General features: G+C 42.3%; 5 protein-coding genes across 5 annotated transcripts; 2 read left to right on the top strand and 3 right to left on the bottom strand.

Moving 5' to 3' along the window:
* Window positions 1-40: 40 nt before the first annotated feature.
* On the bottom strand, window positions 41-1,219 carry PICMEDRAFT_72442 (hypothetical protein; the record flags this gene model as incomplete). The annotated part of the gene is made up of 1 exon (XM_019164198.1): window positions 41-1,219. The coding sequence occupies one exon, from the start codon at window positions 1,217-1,219 to the stop codon at window positions 41-43; it is 1,179 nt and encodes a 392-aa protein (XP_019017477.1).
* Window positions 1,220-1,405: 186 nt separating this feature from the next.
* On the bottom strand, window positions 1,406-2,293 carry PICMEDRAFT_16261 (hypothetical protein). The gene has a single exon (XM_019161141.1). The coding sequence runs from the start codon at window positions 2,120-2,122 to the stop codon at window positions 1,478-1,480; it is 645 nt and encodes a 214-aa protein (XP_019017476.1). The 5' UTR covers window positions 2,123-2,293; the 3' UTR covers window positions 1,406-1,477.
* PICMEDRAFT_128767 (hypothetical protein) lies at window positions 2,223-5,345 on the bottom strand. Its single transcript, XM_019159981.1, has one exon. The coding sequence runs from the start codon at window positions 5,282-5,284 to the stop codon at window positions 2,525-2,527; it is 2,760 nt and encodes a 919-aa protein (XP_019017475.1). The 5' UTR covers window positions 5,285-5,345; the 3' UTR covers window positions 2,223-2,524.
* Window positions 5,346-5,542: 197 nt separating this feature from the next.
* PICMEDRAFT_72439 (hypothetical protein) lies at window positions 5,543-9,040 on the top strand (the record flags this gene model as incomplete). Its single annotated transcript, XM_019164197.1, has 1 exon — window positions 5,543-9,040. One exon carries the CDS (start codon window positions 5,543-5,545, stop codon window positions 9,038-9,040), a length of 3,498 nt encoding a protein of 1,165 aa, XP_019017474.1.
* Window positions 9,041-10,788: 1,748 nt separating this feature from the next.
* Window positions 10,789-13,725, top strand: PICMEDRAFT_72437 (hypothetical protein; the record flags this gene model as incomplete). The annotated part of the gene is made up of 1 exon (XM_019164196.1): window positions 10,789-13,725. One exon carries the CDS (start codon window positions 10,789-10,791, stop codon window positions 13,723-13,725), a length of 2,937 nt encoding a protein of 978 aa, XP_019017473.1.
* Between the last annotated feature and the right edge of the window lie 54 nt (window positions 13,726-13,779).

The following is a 13,779-nucleotide window of genomic DNA, read 5'->3' as shown; positions in this document are numbered from 1 at the left end:
GCAAAGTGTCTTTTTTCGTTAGAAAAGTATTTCCCGCCTTTCAAAAATACAGGTCGTGCACCAAAGCTGGGTCCTCCATGAATTGTCTCTTTGAAACAACAATGTTATTGAATGTGCTCAAACTGGATAGAATCGAGCCTCCAACGAAAGTGTTGTTCTTTCTCTCTGGAGATGCATATATCTTCAACTTAACTTCCTGGTCTATCCCTCGAAGCTCATGTAATAGTCTCGATCCAAAATTTCTTAGCATCGTGCAACCACCGCTGAGAACGATGGTTTCAAAAAATTTCCCCCTTATATCCACGTCTGCGCCCATGATGGACTTATATAAGGCATCCTGGATGCTCTGTTCCTCCGGTCCAAAGGACTGTGGTTGAAACAACAGCTCAGATGGCCGAGAGAGCGAGTCTTTCTGGACCCGCAGGAACTTACCGTCGGGAAGCTGGAACTTTTCCACTTGGTCGTCAGCATTGTAGGAGTTTAGCTTCACAGGTGTGGCAGAGGCGTTGACAAAGCCTATTCGCTCCTTCATATTTCGTACAATTTCAAACTCCGAAGAGGAATTCAGACAGTAGCCGTCTTTCATTATTTCGATTTGCAGCTGCCGAGTGATGTCACGTCCGGCGATGTTGATCCGGCTCATGCTTCCCGGAAGTGCAAAGCCGTCAAACACTGGGGCCACACAGCAGACACCGTCCCCGACATCGACTGCCACACCTGTCGTCCGGCCTGTTGAGTAGAGCGAGAGCACCGCTGGGATCGCCACGTTGACGGCGCCTAGCCCAAAGCTCTCAAAGAGTATCTCACACATTTTCTCTCTTTGTCGACGCTGAGAAAAGGGGTGTTCGGTGATCAACATCGTGTGCTCCTTCAGGGAGACCTCGTTCCCCTGGCTCGCAAGCGTGTTGCTCTCCATCAAGTCGTGGAGAAGCAACTGCTGCCAGATGAGCTCGAGCGTGTTCCAGTCGTTGATGGTTCCGTGCTCGATCGGGTACGTCAGCTTCAGCAGCCCCCGCCGCAGCTGTGCCTGATTCCCAACGAATGTGTCGTCGGGATTGATGTCACTCGGCAGGTAGTCGATTTTGTGGTACTTTGGTCTGCCCAGGATGTTCGAGTAGCTCACCCTTGGGAGTTCGTCCGAGGAAAAGCCGCAGCGGATAGTCCCGGAGCCGTTGTCTAGCACAATGGGCTGGTTGTATAGTTCTTCCATGGCAGCCATGGGTTTACGCCTGCGCTATTGTCCTTGTGTGTACGTCGTTTTTTGACTGCTGTAGCTCGGAAAAAGAGGTAAACATGGAATTCATGTCGCCACTACAGCCATTTTCAGCACGCGCTGAGCGTGTTGTTAGGACACGGGAAGACGGTTGTTGTACTTAATACGTCGATGGTGTCGATGTTTTGAGCTACGGTTTGTATTGTAGTGCTAACGTATATAACAGTGTGCACGCCTGCGTCGACAAAGTGGAAGCGGGTGGGCCTAGATACAGTAGTAACGGTCGCCGAAGTCGCCGATGCCGGGGACGACGTACTTCTTGTCGTCCAAACCTTCGTCAATCATGCCGGTGATGATCTTCACGGCCGGGTACTTTTCCTTGAAGACCTGGATACCCTCTGGGCTGGCAAGGACGTTAAGAAAGAGAATTCTCTCCGGCTTGACGCCCCGTTCGGCCAAGACGTCGATGGCCATCGACGCCGACCCGCCTGTCGCAAGAAGCGGATCCAACAGCAACACGTATCTCTCGCTGATGTCGTCCGGCAGCTTCACATAGAAAAGCTTCGGGGTGGCAGTCTCCTCGTCCCTCTGGATCAAGATCTTCCCTAGACGTACCGATCTACAGCAGTCTCTCAAGCCCTGCTCCATCGACTCGCCTGCCCTGATGATGGACACACCGCAGATTTTGCCCTGGAACTTGTGTCCGTCATACGTCACGCCGAGTGGCGTTTCGATCTTCACCGGGTCGACAGGCAACTGGTTCAAGCCCTCCTCCACGAGGAGACGGATGATTCTGTCAGAATAGAAGACAAAGTCACCTCGGCTGGTTGTCCGGTCACGGATGATTCTGCAGAAGAGAAGAAGCGGTGCATGAAGCACACAAGGAGTGTTAGTATCAGCCGGTTGCATTATCTGGAAACATGCCAGACAGTTGCAGGGGGAAGCACAGACCGCTAAGAGAACTTAGTCCGGCCCCGCCTGCGGGCACAGTCACGTACGTGTACAAGCTCTTGAGTTGGTTCGTCTGTCTTAACTTGATGACGTTGTCGTAATCAGACATTTTGTAATTTCACGATGCACGAATGCTGTACAAAGCTACACAGATACACATGGCAGGGTCGTCCTCCTCATCTCTATCTTCTTCTCCACCCAACAGCAAGTCGTCCGCCCTATATACAGCGACAAGACCCGGCGCTTTTCTCGTCGGCGAGCGTTTCGAGCCGGTCTCTTATCTGAGGTCTTTTCCAGCCGGGAATACAAGGCGTTAGCCGGAAGAAAGATCCGGGCCTTATCACGGCGACGGTCGAGCCCTCAGTAAATGGTATCGTCAAGGAAGGTGAAGCTGACATCCATGGCGATACCTCGGCGGACGCTAAAAAGCAGCTCGGAGAGTGTTGCCGGGTAGGCCGTCTCTGCCGGGGCAGGCCGGCTGTGTACAAGCAGGGAGTAGAAGGACGCCGACTTAGACAGCAGGTCGGTGTCCCGACGGAGGTCCATTTCGTAGCGGTTGATGCTCTCGATGAGGGCGACAAGGTTGGCCATGTCAAAGACGCCCTTGTTGAGGTTGTCGAAGACCAGCAGGAGCAGGCCGCACTTGTAGAAGCCCGGGAGGTAGGCAAATTCGAGGAGGGCATGCAGACGGCGGAACCACTTACCGTGATCGTCAGGTCTGTCCTGGCGGAGCAGCTGGTATAAGGTGTATAGCGGCGACAAGCTCTGTCTGAGAATAGTGTTGTTTTTGCTGAGGTCGCTGTCGAACAACTGGGAAGCAAGACCGGCATCGAGGCCGCCGTTGACGAGAGCATCCTCGAAGAGTCGCCACACGGTGGAGACAACCTTCTCGGGCAGACTGGACTCGGCAAAGCAGCTAAGAGCATTTGGGATAAGCCTTTTCTCGTAGAACCGCTCTCCCTGCATCTGCTGGATGGTGCGCAGCGTCTGCGTGAGCTTCAGCTTTGAGCAGACCGAGAGCACCCATTCGAGGTCGTCCGAGTCCTTGATCTCGTACGTTGGAAGCATCTCCGAAAGAATCTCTCGGCTCTTGTTGCTTCCGACGCTCACAAGGATGCCCACACCGATGGCAAACAGTTCCTGGCTATTGAGGTACGTGAGAGCAAGGTCCTCCACCATTCTGTCAATGTTGCTGCTGATGCCCTTGCTAGCGATCCTCTTGTCGATCACGTTGTCACCCGGAATGTCCTTCGAGTACCGCTCCAACAACCCGGACGCCTCCATAAGGACGGCAACAAAAGTCCCAATAGACTTGTCCAATGCCTCGAGAGAGGCAATGACAGTCAAGTACTTGCCCCTGAACAACTCCACGCAGATAGAATCCCAAGACTCGATTCCTCCTAACGGTTTCTCGTAAGTATCAATCTCCAGAGCGTTTTCAATGTATTCCGGAATCAGCTTTTTGCTCGGCATCTGGTAGACGAAGTGACCCACAAAACACTCGTACCACGAGCTGGAACTGTCGTCAATCGTGTGGGAAGAGCCCGCTAGGATGCTGAGGAGCTCCAGAAGCTCGCTGTGGATCATCACGTTCTTTGCATAGACGTTGTTGGCTGCCTCTCTTAGTTCAACCGCTACCTTCTTCCATCTCAAAAACGCAGAGACATCTGATGAGAACAAAACAGGGTCATACGATTCGATGAGACTGATGAAGTCTTCCACTAGCAAGAAAAGCTCGTTGTCGCTGTCCTTAAGCTCCTCGTATTGGGAAGCATTCAAGTCATTCACCAATTGGGAAAAAGAACACCTCAGCAGCAACTTCTTCACATAGGTAGACCAGAACGCCATGTTCTGGTATGGTTTATCAGAATCCTGGAAAACCGACGCTAGAAGTTCGTCGTCAGGCTGGATTTCAATCCTCTCAATCCACTGCTGAAATAATACAATAGTCTCATCTTCGCTTCCAAAATGAAGTGCATTTAGTAGGTACAATACATTGATAATCTCCTCGTAGTTGACTACCCATTGATCACTGAAGCTGCCAAAATCGCTCGTCATCTTCTCCTTGATTAGAGTCTGTAAGTAGTTTAGGGTAAACGACATGAGCTTTCTCAAAAATATCTGACGTTCTTCTCTGTTATGTTTTATCGTTGACACTACTCCTATCTGCATATACTCATCATTTTCAGGCTCTAAATAATGTTTGTATTTTCTATCCTTTAGCAATGGCTCAAATTCTTTGTAAAGGTTATTCAAAAATGTTCTATATTCTGAGGACTGGTCCAATTGAGGTATCAGCTCAAAAGGAAAGAGCTTTGTCTTCTCCTTTTTAAAATTGCTTTGGCTGCTGCTCTTTGCTGCTACTTTATCTTCAGCTTCAGTAACAAACAACATACCTTGTTCAGTCTTGGATGATACAGCAAATTTTAAATGTTCACCTTTACTTAAACGAGATTTTGCATCCTCCTCATAATTCAACCTTCTGATCGGCAGATTGGTCTTTTCATCAATATCCATATCATAAAACTCCTCAGCTTTGTCGTCATCATTATCGACCAGGTCATCATCCTCATGAATGAAAGATTCAGCTGAAGGTACTTGGTAGCTTTTCAAAAAATCATTCTCTTTCTCTTTTTGTTGTTTGTGATTTTCGTCCGTGGTGTCATTCTTAATGGTCTCGTTGCTTATTAAGTTTCCCTCAGTAGAATTGGCTGGGTTGACTTCCTGTGTAGTTGGTTCTTGCTTTTTTGCTCCAAAATCAAACCCCTGAAAGCTCTTTGGTTGTTTTTCACTGTTGCTAGTCATACTACGTAATTTGGATGCTGGCGGTATGGAGGGTAAGGTGTTATTTGGAACCGCAGTTTCTGACGAGAAATTCAATCTTTCTGTGGGAGGGTTTGCTGCCATGGATTTCACAGGGATGCTGAAATTGGAAGAATTAAAGCCAAAGCCATTAGGCTTTTTACTATCATTTTTCTCTGGAGCTGAGCCAAAAGAAAAGAGGGATGGTTTGTTGCTGTTGGACTGATTTTGGGCGTTGAATGAAAATGACGGCGTTGGCTTGCCATCATCTTTCCCAAAGCTAAAGCTGAACGGTTTCTGGTTACCTTGGTCTTCCATACTAAGTCTCAGTTACGCTTTGCTTTACTAAAAATGTCACTCAGTAACCCTGCAATTCAACTTTCTAATTTGACGATGTTATTTTCAAAACAATCGAAACATGTAGGAAAATCCTAAATCGCTTCGATGAAAACTATTTTTTTTTTTTGTTTTAAAAAAAAATCATCTCTCAATTTTTCACGGAAGATCAACAGGCAGGACTTCTAGATTTAAGAACAACATCCAGTGTTTCATCAAACAAATAGCTTTAATAAAGTCATGGTGGATGTTAACAAATTTCAAAGCACGGAGTCTATAACCCGTTTTTTGAGAAATAAAGATACCGAAGTATCTGATATATATACATTTGTTACTCAAGAATTATTCAGTGATTCTATCAACTCCTCGATATATCTACCACAAAAAGAAAGATTTGTGTTGGAATTACTCGTAGACAGAATCTCACAGTCAAACAAGTTATCGCAGAAGTTTTTATATTCGGACCAAACATGGAAACTCTTGAACCACATATGGAAGATCGGCAAGAATGATCCTAGACTAACAAACATTAGGTCTAAAGTTTTAACTAAGCTGAAATTTGGAGACATCTTTACCAAACTTTTGAAGGAGTTATACAGCAATAATCTTTATAAAGATGCGCCTCTCATTGATGATCTCATTTTATCATTAACCCATTTGGTTCACAGTTTGAAAATACATCTTTCTGACGATCAGAATTTAACTCTGATCAGATATTTACTACTACTGTTGGAAAACTCGAATTTGTATACCTCTGAAACGATTCAAAGATTACTTCATCTTGTCTTTTTCATCTTCAAACTGAATAATACCAACTCTATATCATACGACACAAAACACAAATCAGAATTTGCACGAACATGTCTGGCAAATACACTAATTGCGCTCCAAAGACACACAACTGACTCGCAAGTTAAGTCAGACCTTAAGTATATGCTTTGTAAGAATATTTTTTCTGAGGATGATAAAAAAGCAACAGTGACGTTCATTAGCCAATTTGCCACTGTTGAGTCCAACAATAAGTTGAATAGCGATGAAGTCATTTTTCTACTCCAGTTGGTAATACCAAAAGTTGGTGCTCAAGAACTAGAGAGTATAGTGCAAATTTTAATGAGTTTTTATCCCTTATATTCTACACAGTTGTTAAAGCATGTTACGGATATGAACAAAACACTTTCCACAGATTTTCTCTCTTCGATGGTTGAGAAAGAGCTACACCGCGGTAAAGACATATCATTTGACCTAATCATTCATTGCATTAAAAGAAATTCAGATGTCACTTTTAAGTACAGTGAAGAAATATGCAAGCTATGTTCTACAGGAAATCCTCAGTCTCTGATGTTGTTCAAGGAATTCTTTGACTCGTATGTGAAAAGTAGGGAAGTTGAAATATTCATCAAAAGATGGTCAGAACTTGTACAGGCTTATCCTGCCAACATTTTTGACTCCGATGAAATGATTGACTATGCTTCTTTAACAATATCAACCTTATCGTACACCCAACTCTCGAAACTATTTGAATCTGAGGTAGAATCATACACCCAAAACCCTAATCTCATTCCTATCTTCCTTCTCTCGGTATGTAAAGGGATGATGAAAGCAGTATCTGGTTCCATTCAAAATGCTCTCAGTAAAACTTTGATCCAAAATATGTACCAATTGAAGCCCCAGTTTTCCAGATTGCTCAAAACGGATAGTGACTCAAGTTGGAAGTTGAAATTTTTTATATTAAGTCTATTTGATAGAGAAGAATTTGAGGATGAAGTTGAGGCTTTGTTGGCTCAGCCGCATTCTAGAAACGATGATTACTTCTATGCAACACTAAGAATACTTGAGCAAGATGTTTCCCAAGCAAGACCAAAATTTTTGCAAAAGCTTATTTCATACTTTAAGAAGCAATCTACAAAAGCTTTCAGAAAGAAAATATTTTGCAGATGGTTCAGGCTCCTTGAAGTTTTATTGAGCAAGGACGAAATTAAAGAACTTATACAGAAATTCATGAAACATAGCACAGATCAGGAGATAATTGAAGTACTGCAAATACAACTGCTTGATTCTCAGCCAAACATCATGGTAGAATTTGTTGAAACTTTCATAACTTCTACTTCATATCTGAAATTTTATCAGTATATATCGGCGTATGCCTTAAGCAAAAAGCAAAAAATACAGATTCTGGATAATTTGTTTGAAAAATTAAATGACAATGAAGTTCCAAATGCCAAACAAATAATGCTAAATTTGATTGCCTTGCCAACATTCAAGTCAAAACTTGAGGCTGAATTTGATTCATTACTCCAATTAGCAACCTATTGTGACCCGGATCTTAACCAACTGATCAGAATTATATTATCAAATCATTTGAAGCAGCCTGTCGAATCCGCTGGTTATCTTGATGACGCTTTTGCAACCCTTACAAAACAAATTGACTTGTTGAATAAGAAAAAGTGTGTTCAAAAACTACAGTACTTGTCCCTTGCATCTATATTAATTACAGAGTCAATAGGCTCAAGTTTTGAAGAGAAAAGAGTGGCTCTAGCTTCTAAATTAATTGGAAAAATTATGGATATTCTTTCGAAAACTTCTGATCTCACTACCGATACTCTCTCTAGCATGATCAACTTCTTAGTGACTATCAACCACAAGAGTGACAACGCTTCCATATTCCCAAGTAATGTGAAAGATATCATTTCATCTTTAGGTCTGAAATACCCTGATGACAAGTCGTTTAAGTCTCTTCTATTTGGACTTGTTTGCTCCATAGACAAAGTATACAAACCGGAGTACATTTTTGCTTTATACGTTGTTTTAAGTGATGATGCAAATATTAAGTATATGGAGCTTTTTGTATCGAGGTTGGCAGAAAGAGAATCTGTTTTCATTGAATCATGGTTAAGTATTTGCGAATCTATGAAATCTGCATCTGATGAAGATTTTGAAAAATATGCTGAACTTTGTGCGATATTATTATCCAACGTCAAAAAATCGGATGATGAATCGAAGCTCAGACTAACGCATGTACTATTTATCCAAACCATATCACAAATATTCACGAGAACTACTCGGATGGCTTCTCTGACTAATGCTTGTTTCTTGAAAAGCTTAAAGACGGTAATCTCAACGAAGATTTGGTTGTTTACCCAATATGCAATGGAAATGACCATGGCTTTCGTTTCATCTATTTCAGATAAAATTGAAGCGTCAAAAACACTATCTACTGAGCTGGTACAAGACACTTATTGCGACCTATGTCACCTGATTTCTTCCATTGTCTTATATCAAAGAAGAAGGTTATCTAACCGACATCACTTAATTGTTTCGGTTCTGACATCGCTAATGAGAAGTTTGTTTGCCACCTCTAGCAAAATCACCTCAAGAGGAGGACTTGCTTTTGAGAGATTAACCAGTAATCTCTGTGAGCCGAATGTGAGCAATCTTCATGTGAAACGCATCAATGATGCTGCCAAGGATGCAGAAGTCAGCAATGCGTTGGCCCAGACAAAAGCAGGTTTGAGAAAGCATATTCCGGTATTAATCCTCGCCTATATCAAATATTACTTGCAGTATAAAGTTGGTGTTGAGGTGAAGCCATATTTGGATACTTCCTCTTATATGATGCTTGATTTGCTCACTTTGAATGAGCTAAACTACATCAATAAGTCCTTGGATAGCCAAGGCCGTGTAGTTTTCAAAACCTTATATGAAAACTACAAGAAGTTCTACAAATGGAATGAAGAGTAACGGCACATTTAGATGCTGATCTGACTTGTACTGAGCATATGTTACAGATATAGACACTTGGAATTCTAAGGCCTTTACCGGGCTTGTAATAACTCTCGGATGTCATTTCCTCCATTCAGATCCCATGTTTACGTAATTATGTTTTAAAAAAATTTTATCACGACCTTCGGAGTGAAACAGTTCTTCCTAATTTTTCAGCTGCATCGTAGATTATGAAAGACAGAGATGAGTGAAGTGTTACCAGGTAAAGCCTTGAAGAAACTCTTCAACGACAATGGTGGAAATCACAGAGCTTGGAAATGATGCAGCGGTTGATGCACTCGTCGATGAGTGGGAGAAAAAACAGAAGCTAGATACCTTTGAAGAAAAGAAGACGGAACAAAAGACCACTAACAATGGAGATCCAGAATTACCTCCTCAAGTTGCCGAAGTCTCTTCCAAGTCAACCGAGGAAATTATGGCTGAGCTCAACAAGCTCCCTTTTTTCATGAACGACTTAGAATGTGGTGAAAATGGCGAAGAAAGACCCGAGGTTGAAGCACTCAAGGCGTTAGCATATGAAGGGGAGCCAGATGAGATTGCTGAGAACTTCAAAAAACAAGGTAACGATTGTTACAAGGCCAAAAGGTATCAGGATGCAGTTGAATTTTATACCAAGGGTCTCAATGTCTGTTGTGACGTCAAATACATTGAGGCTGCGTTGTACTTGAACAGAGCAGCTTGTAATCTTGAACTGAAAAACTACAGAAGATGCATTAACGATTGCAAAGAGTGTCTTACGAGACAGCCAAAGAATGTGAAAGCTCTTTTCAGGGCCGCAAAAGCCTATTTTGCGATAGAGCACTATGATGAGGCGGTGCAGGTGTTGAGTTTTGCTGTCTCGATCGACGACCAAAACCTTGCAGTAAACACGTTTCTGCACAAATGCGAAGAGAAGATAGCCTACATCGAGGATTTGAAGGAAAAGAAAAGAAAACGAGAAGAAGAAAAGTTGAATGTTAAACTTGATCTGGAGCGTGCGCTCAAGGCGAGAGGCATAACTTCAATACAATCCTCATACGGCACAGATAAGATTGGAGATGCCAGTATGCATTTGGAAGACGCTCATGATATTGAGACACAGTTGATCATCCCGGCCATCATAATATACCCAACGGTTGATGAGTTCGACGTGGTATCGGAGGTGAGTGAGCTCACAACCCCAATGGAGTTGATGGAACTAATCATGGACAGACCCGAGGACTACTTCCGCGACGGCAAGCATGAGAACTTCAAGCCAAAGAGGCTCGAGGCCTATATGGAAACGAAAGAAGGTGGATTGGTGAAAATCCCAAAGAAGAGTCCTATCAACCAAGTGCTCATGTCTCCAAGCCCCCGGGTGCCACTTTTCGACAACATCCTTAGACTATATTTTGTTCCCAAAGTGGACTCAGCAAACTGGATCTCTAACTGGAAGAAGCAGGATGCTCTTTCCAAGAGGGCATAGACGTCTTTCAAGCACTCCGGTGTGTGTATAATCCTATAGATCAAGCCAAATTAAGCTATTCTTTACGTTTTTGGGCCGATCGGCCCAGCTTCCAAGTTCTTCCGTGCACCGTCTTGATTGCGCCTGGAGTTTTTTTTTTCATCCCTAGAAGAAAAATATCTATCTGTAGACAAAAGCTGTAAGTACAGATTCATGTTGCAGAGACAAGGCAAAAGTAAGCAAAGACATACAACTTGCTTCATACAACTAAGTATTTTGAAAGATGTCTGCATCAGTCAAGAGAAAGAGACTTGCCTCAGGCTTGACTGTGACGCAAAAAGTTTTTGTCAGATCTAGAAATGGAAATGCAACAAAAATTGTCAGAGAGCATTATATCAGAGACGATATTCCATGTTTTTCCAAAGCTTGTGATAAGTGTATTGAGTGCTACAAACCTGGTCCCTCGGGTGAAGTTCCACATCCGATTTTGTCGGAATCCCCTCTAGCGTTGACGAAAGGTAAAATAGGGAAGCACTATGTTGTGGTTGACACGAACATTGTACTCAATGCTATTGACATTTTAGAAAACGATAAGGTGTTTTATGATGTCATTGTCCCACAAACAGTTTTGAATGAGGTTCGTAATCAGAGCTATCCTATATACATGAGACTAAGAACGTTGACAAAAAACGAAGAGAAAAGGTTTGTTGTGTTCCACAATGAATTTAAGGTCGAAACATACGTGCCAAGAAAGCAAGGTGAAATTATCAATGATTATAACGACAGATTGATCAGGCAAACAGCCAAGTATTACAACAACCATCTTTCAGATGCTGGAATATCAGTTTTACTCATTACTGGTGATAAGGCCAATAAGGAACTGGCTGTCAAAGACGGTGTTATGTCCTACACAATCCACGAATATATTAAACTACTGCCAGATTCCGAGGAATTGAACGATTTGTTACCATCCACCGAGAATTTTGAAAAGCAAATAAACGAAATCAAATACCCAGAATACTATTCCTCGGCTAGACTAATGGGTGGTATCAAAAATGGAAGTTTATACCAGGGTAACATCAGTATCTCATCATACAACTTTTTGGAAGGTAGTGTTATGACATCAGCTATTCCTAAACCGCTTTTGATTTTAGGTAGAGAGAACTTGAACAGAGCTTTCAACGGTGATAACGTTGTGATTGAACTTCTGCCTAAAAGCAAGTGGAAAAAACCTTCAACTCAAATCATTGACGAAGAAACTATCGACAAAGATGGATTAGGGGACGACGATGACAATGAGGTTATAATCAGTGATAAGGAAAGAAAGTTGTTAACTCAGGAAGCTATCAAGGCACAGACAACAGAAAACGAAGACGAAAAGATATCACCAACTGGTAGAGTTGTCGGAATAGTGAAGAGAAGTTGGAGGCTTTACGTCGGACAGCTTTCACCAAACGCTGTCAACAAAAATGAGGTTGTAAGCAACTCGGCTAAAAACTGTTTTGTGATATTAATGGACAGATCTTTGCCTAAGATTAGAATTAGAACACGGAGGGCGAAGGAGTTGATGGGCAAAAGAATTGTCGTTGCTATTGACAGCTGGAATTCAAACTCTAAATTTCCAAGTGGGCATTTTGTCAGAACATTAGGTGAGATTGAAGATAAAGATGCGGAGCAAGAGGCCTTACTATTGGAGCATGATGTTGAATACAGACCGTTCTCTAAAAACGTTTTAGCATGCTTGCCAAAGGAAGGACACGATTGGAATGTTGCTGATTACATTAGTAACGGTGACCCACTATTGGAGAAAAGAAAGGACTTGAGGGATAGACTTATTTGCTCGATTGATCCTCCAGGATGTGTCGATATTGACGATGCCTTACATGCAAGAAAATTACCTAATGGTAACTATGAAGTTGGTGTCCATATTGCAGATGTTACTCATTTTGTTAAAGCGGGTACACCTCTAGATCAGGAAGGTGCATCCAGAGGTACTTCTGTTTATCTTGTTGATAAGAGAATTGATATGTTGCCAATGTTGTTGGGTACCGATTTATGTTCATTAAAGCCATACGTTGATAGATTTGCGTTTTCTGTCTTGTGGGAAATGGACGAAGACGCTAACATTTTGAATGTTAGTTTCACGAAGTCAATCATTAAGTCTAGAGAAGCATTTGCTTATGAACAAGCCCAAATACGTATTGATGATAAGTCTCAGCAAGACGAATTAACACTCGGAATGAGAATTTTGTTAAAGCTTTCCAAAAAGTTGAAGCAGAAGAGATTGGACGCTGGAGCATTGAACTTGGCCTCGCCTGAAGTTAAGGTGCATACTGATAGTGAAACTTCTGATCCGAATGAGGTGGAAATCAAAAAGTTGCTTGACACCAACTCATTAGTTGAGGAATTTATGTTGTGTGCTAATATTTCCGTTGCAAGAAAAATATATGATGCCTTCCCCCAAGTTGCGATGCTACGTCGTCATGGTGAACCACCGGCTACTAACTTTGAGTTATTGAATGATATGCTTCGGATCAAAAAGGGACTATCGATTTCCACCGAAAGCAGCAAGTCTTTAGCAGACTCATTAGACAGATGTGTTGATCCTAAAGATCCATATTTCAATACCTTGATTAGAATTATGGCTACGAGATGCATGATGGCAGCTGAATATTTTGCTTCGGGAAATTTCAGCTATGCTGACTTTAGGCATTATGGTTTGGCCGTGGACATTTACACACATTTCACGTCGCCCATTCGTAGATACTGTGATGTTGTTGCACATCGTCAGCTAGCAGCTGCGATTGATTACGAGCCATTGCATGAAATCCATATGGACAAGACTAAGATGGATTTGGTTGTAAAAAATATCAACAAACGTCACAGAAACGCACAATTTGCCGGTAGAGCAAGTATAGAATATTATGTTGGTCAAGTGATGAAAAACAATCAAAGTGATCAGGAAGGTTACATTATCAAAGTCTTTTCGAATGGTGTTGTTGTGTTGGTTCCTCAATACGGTGTAGAGAGTTTGATTAAGTTGGAAGTTCTTGGAGATGTGAACTCTGCCGAATTTGACGAAGATAACTACACATTGAAATTCTCCGACAAATCAGGAAAGCGCAGAAGTGTCTCTGTTTTCGACAGAGTGGATGTTTCTATTCATTCCATTCTTGATGATTATACAGGAAAAAGAAGGGTCCAGCTTTTATTGAAATGATTTTAAACTAGACGTTTATTTCTAAAAGTTTGTAAGTAATGTATAGTAATATTT

The sequence above is a fragment of the Pichia membranifaciens genome (genome assembly GCF_001661235.1).
Source record: "Pichia membranifaciens NRRL Y-2026 unplaced genomic scaffold PICMEscaffold_3, whole genome shotgun sequence".
Classification (NCBI taxonomy): domain Eukaryota; kingdom Fungi; phylum Ascomycota; class Pichiomycetes; order Pichiales; family Pichiaceae; genus Pichia; species Pichia membranifaciens.
Note: the sequence above shows the minus strand (reverse complement) of the source record. Positions and strands in the feature narration are given on the sequence as shown.

Coding starts and splice junctions, on each gene's coding strand:
- PICMEDRAFT_16261 (XM_019161141.1), bottom strand. CDS start 2,122: ATGCAACCGGCTGATACTAACACTCCTTGTGTGCTTCATGCACCGCTT.
- PICMEDRAFT_128767 (XM_019159981.1), bottom strand. CDS start 5,284: ATGGAAGACCAAGGTAACCAGAAACCGTTCAGCTTTAGCTTTGGGAAA.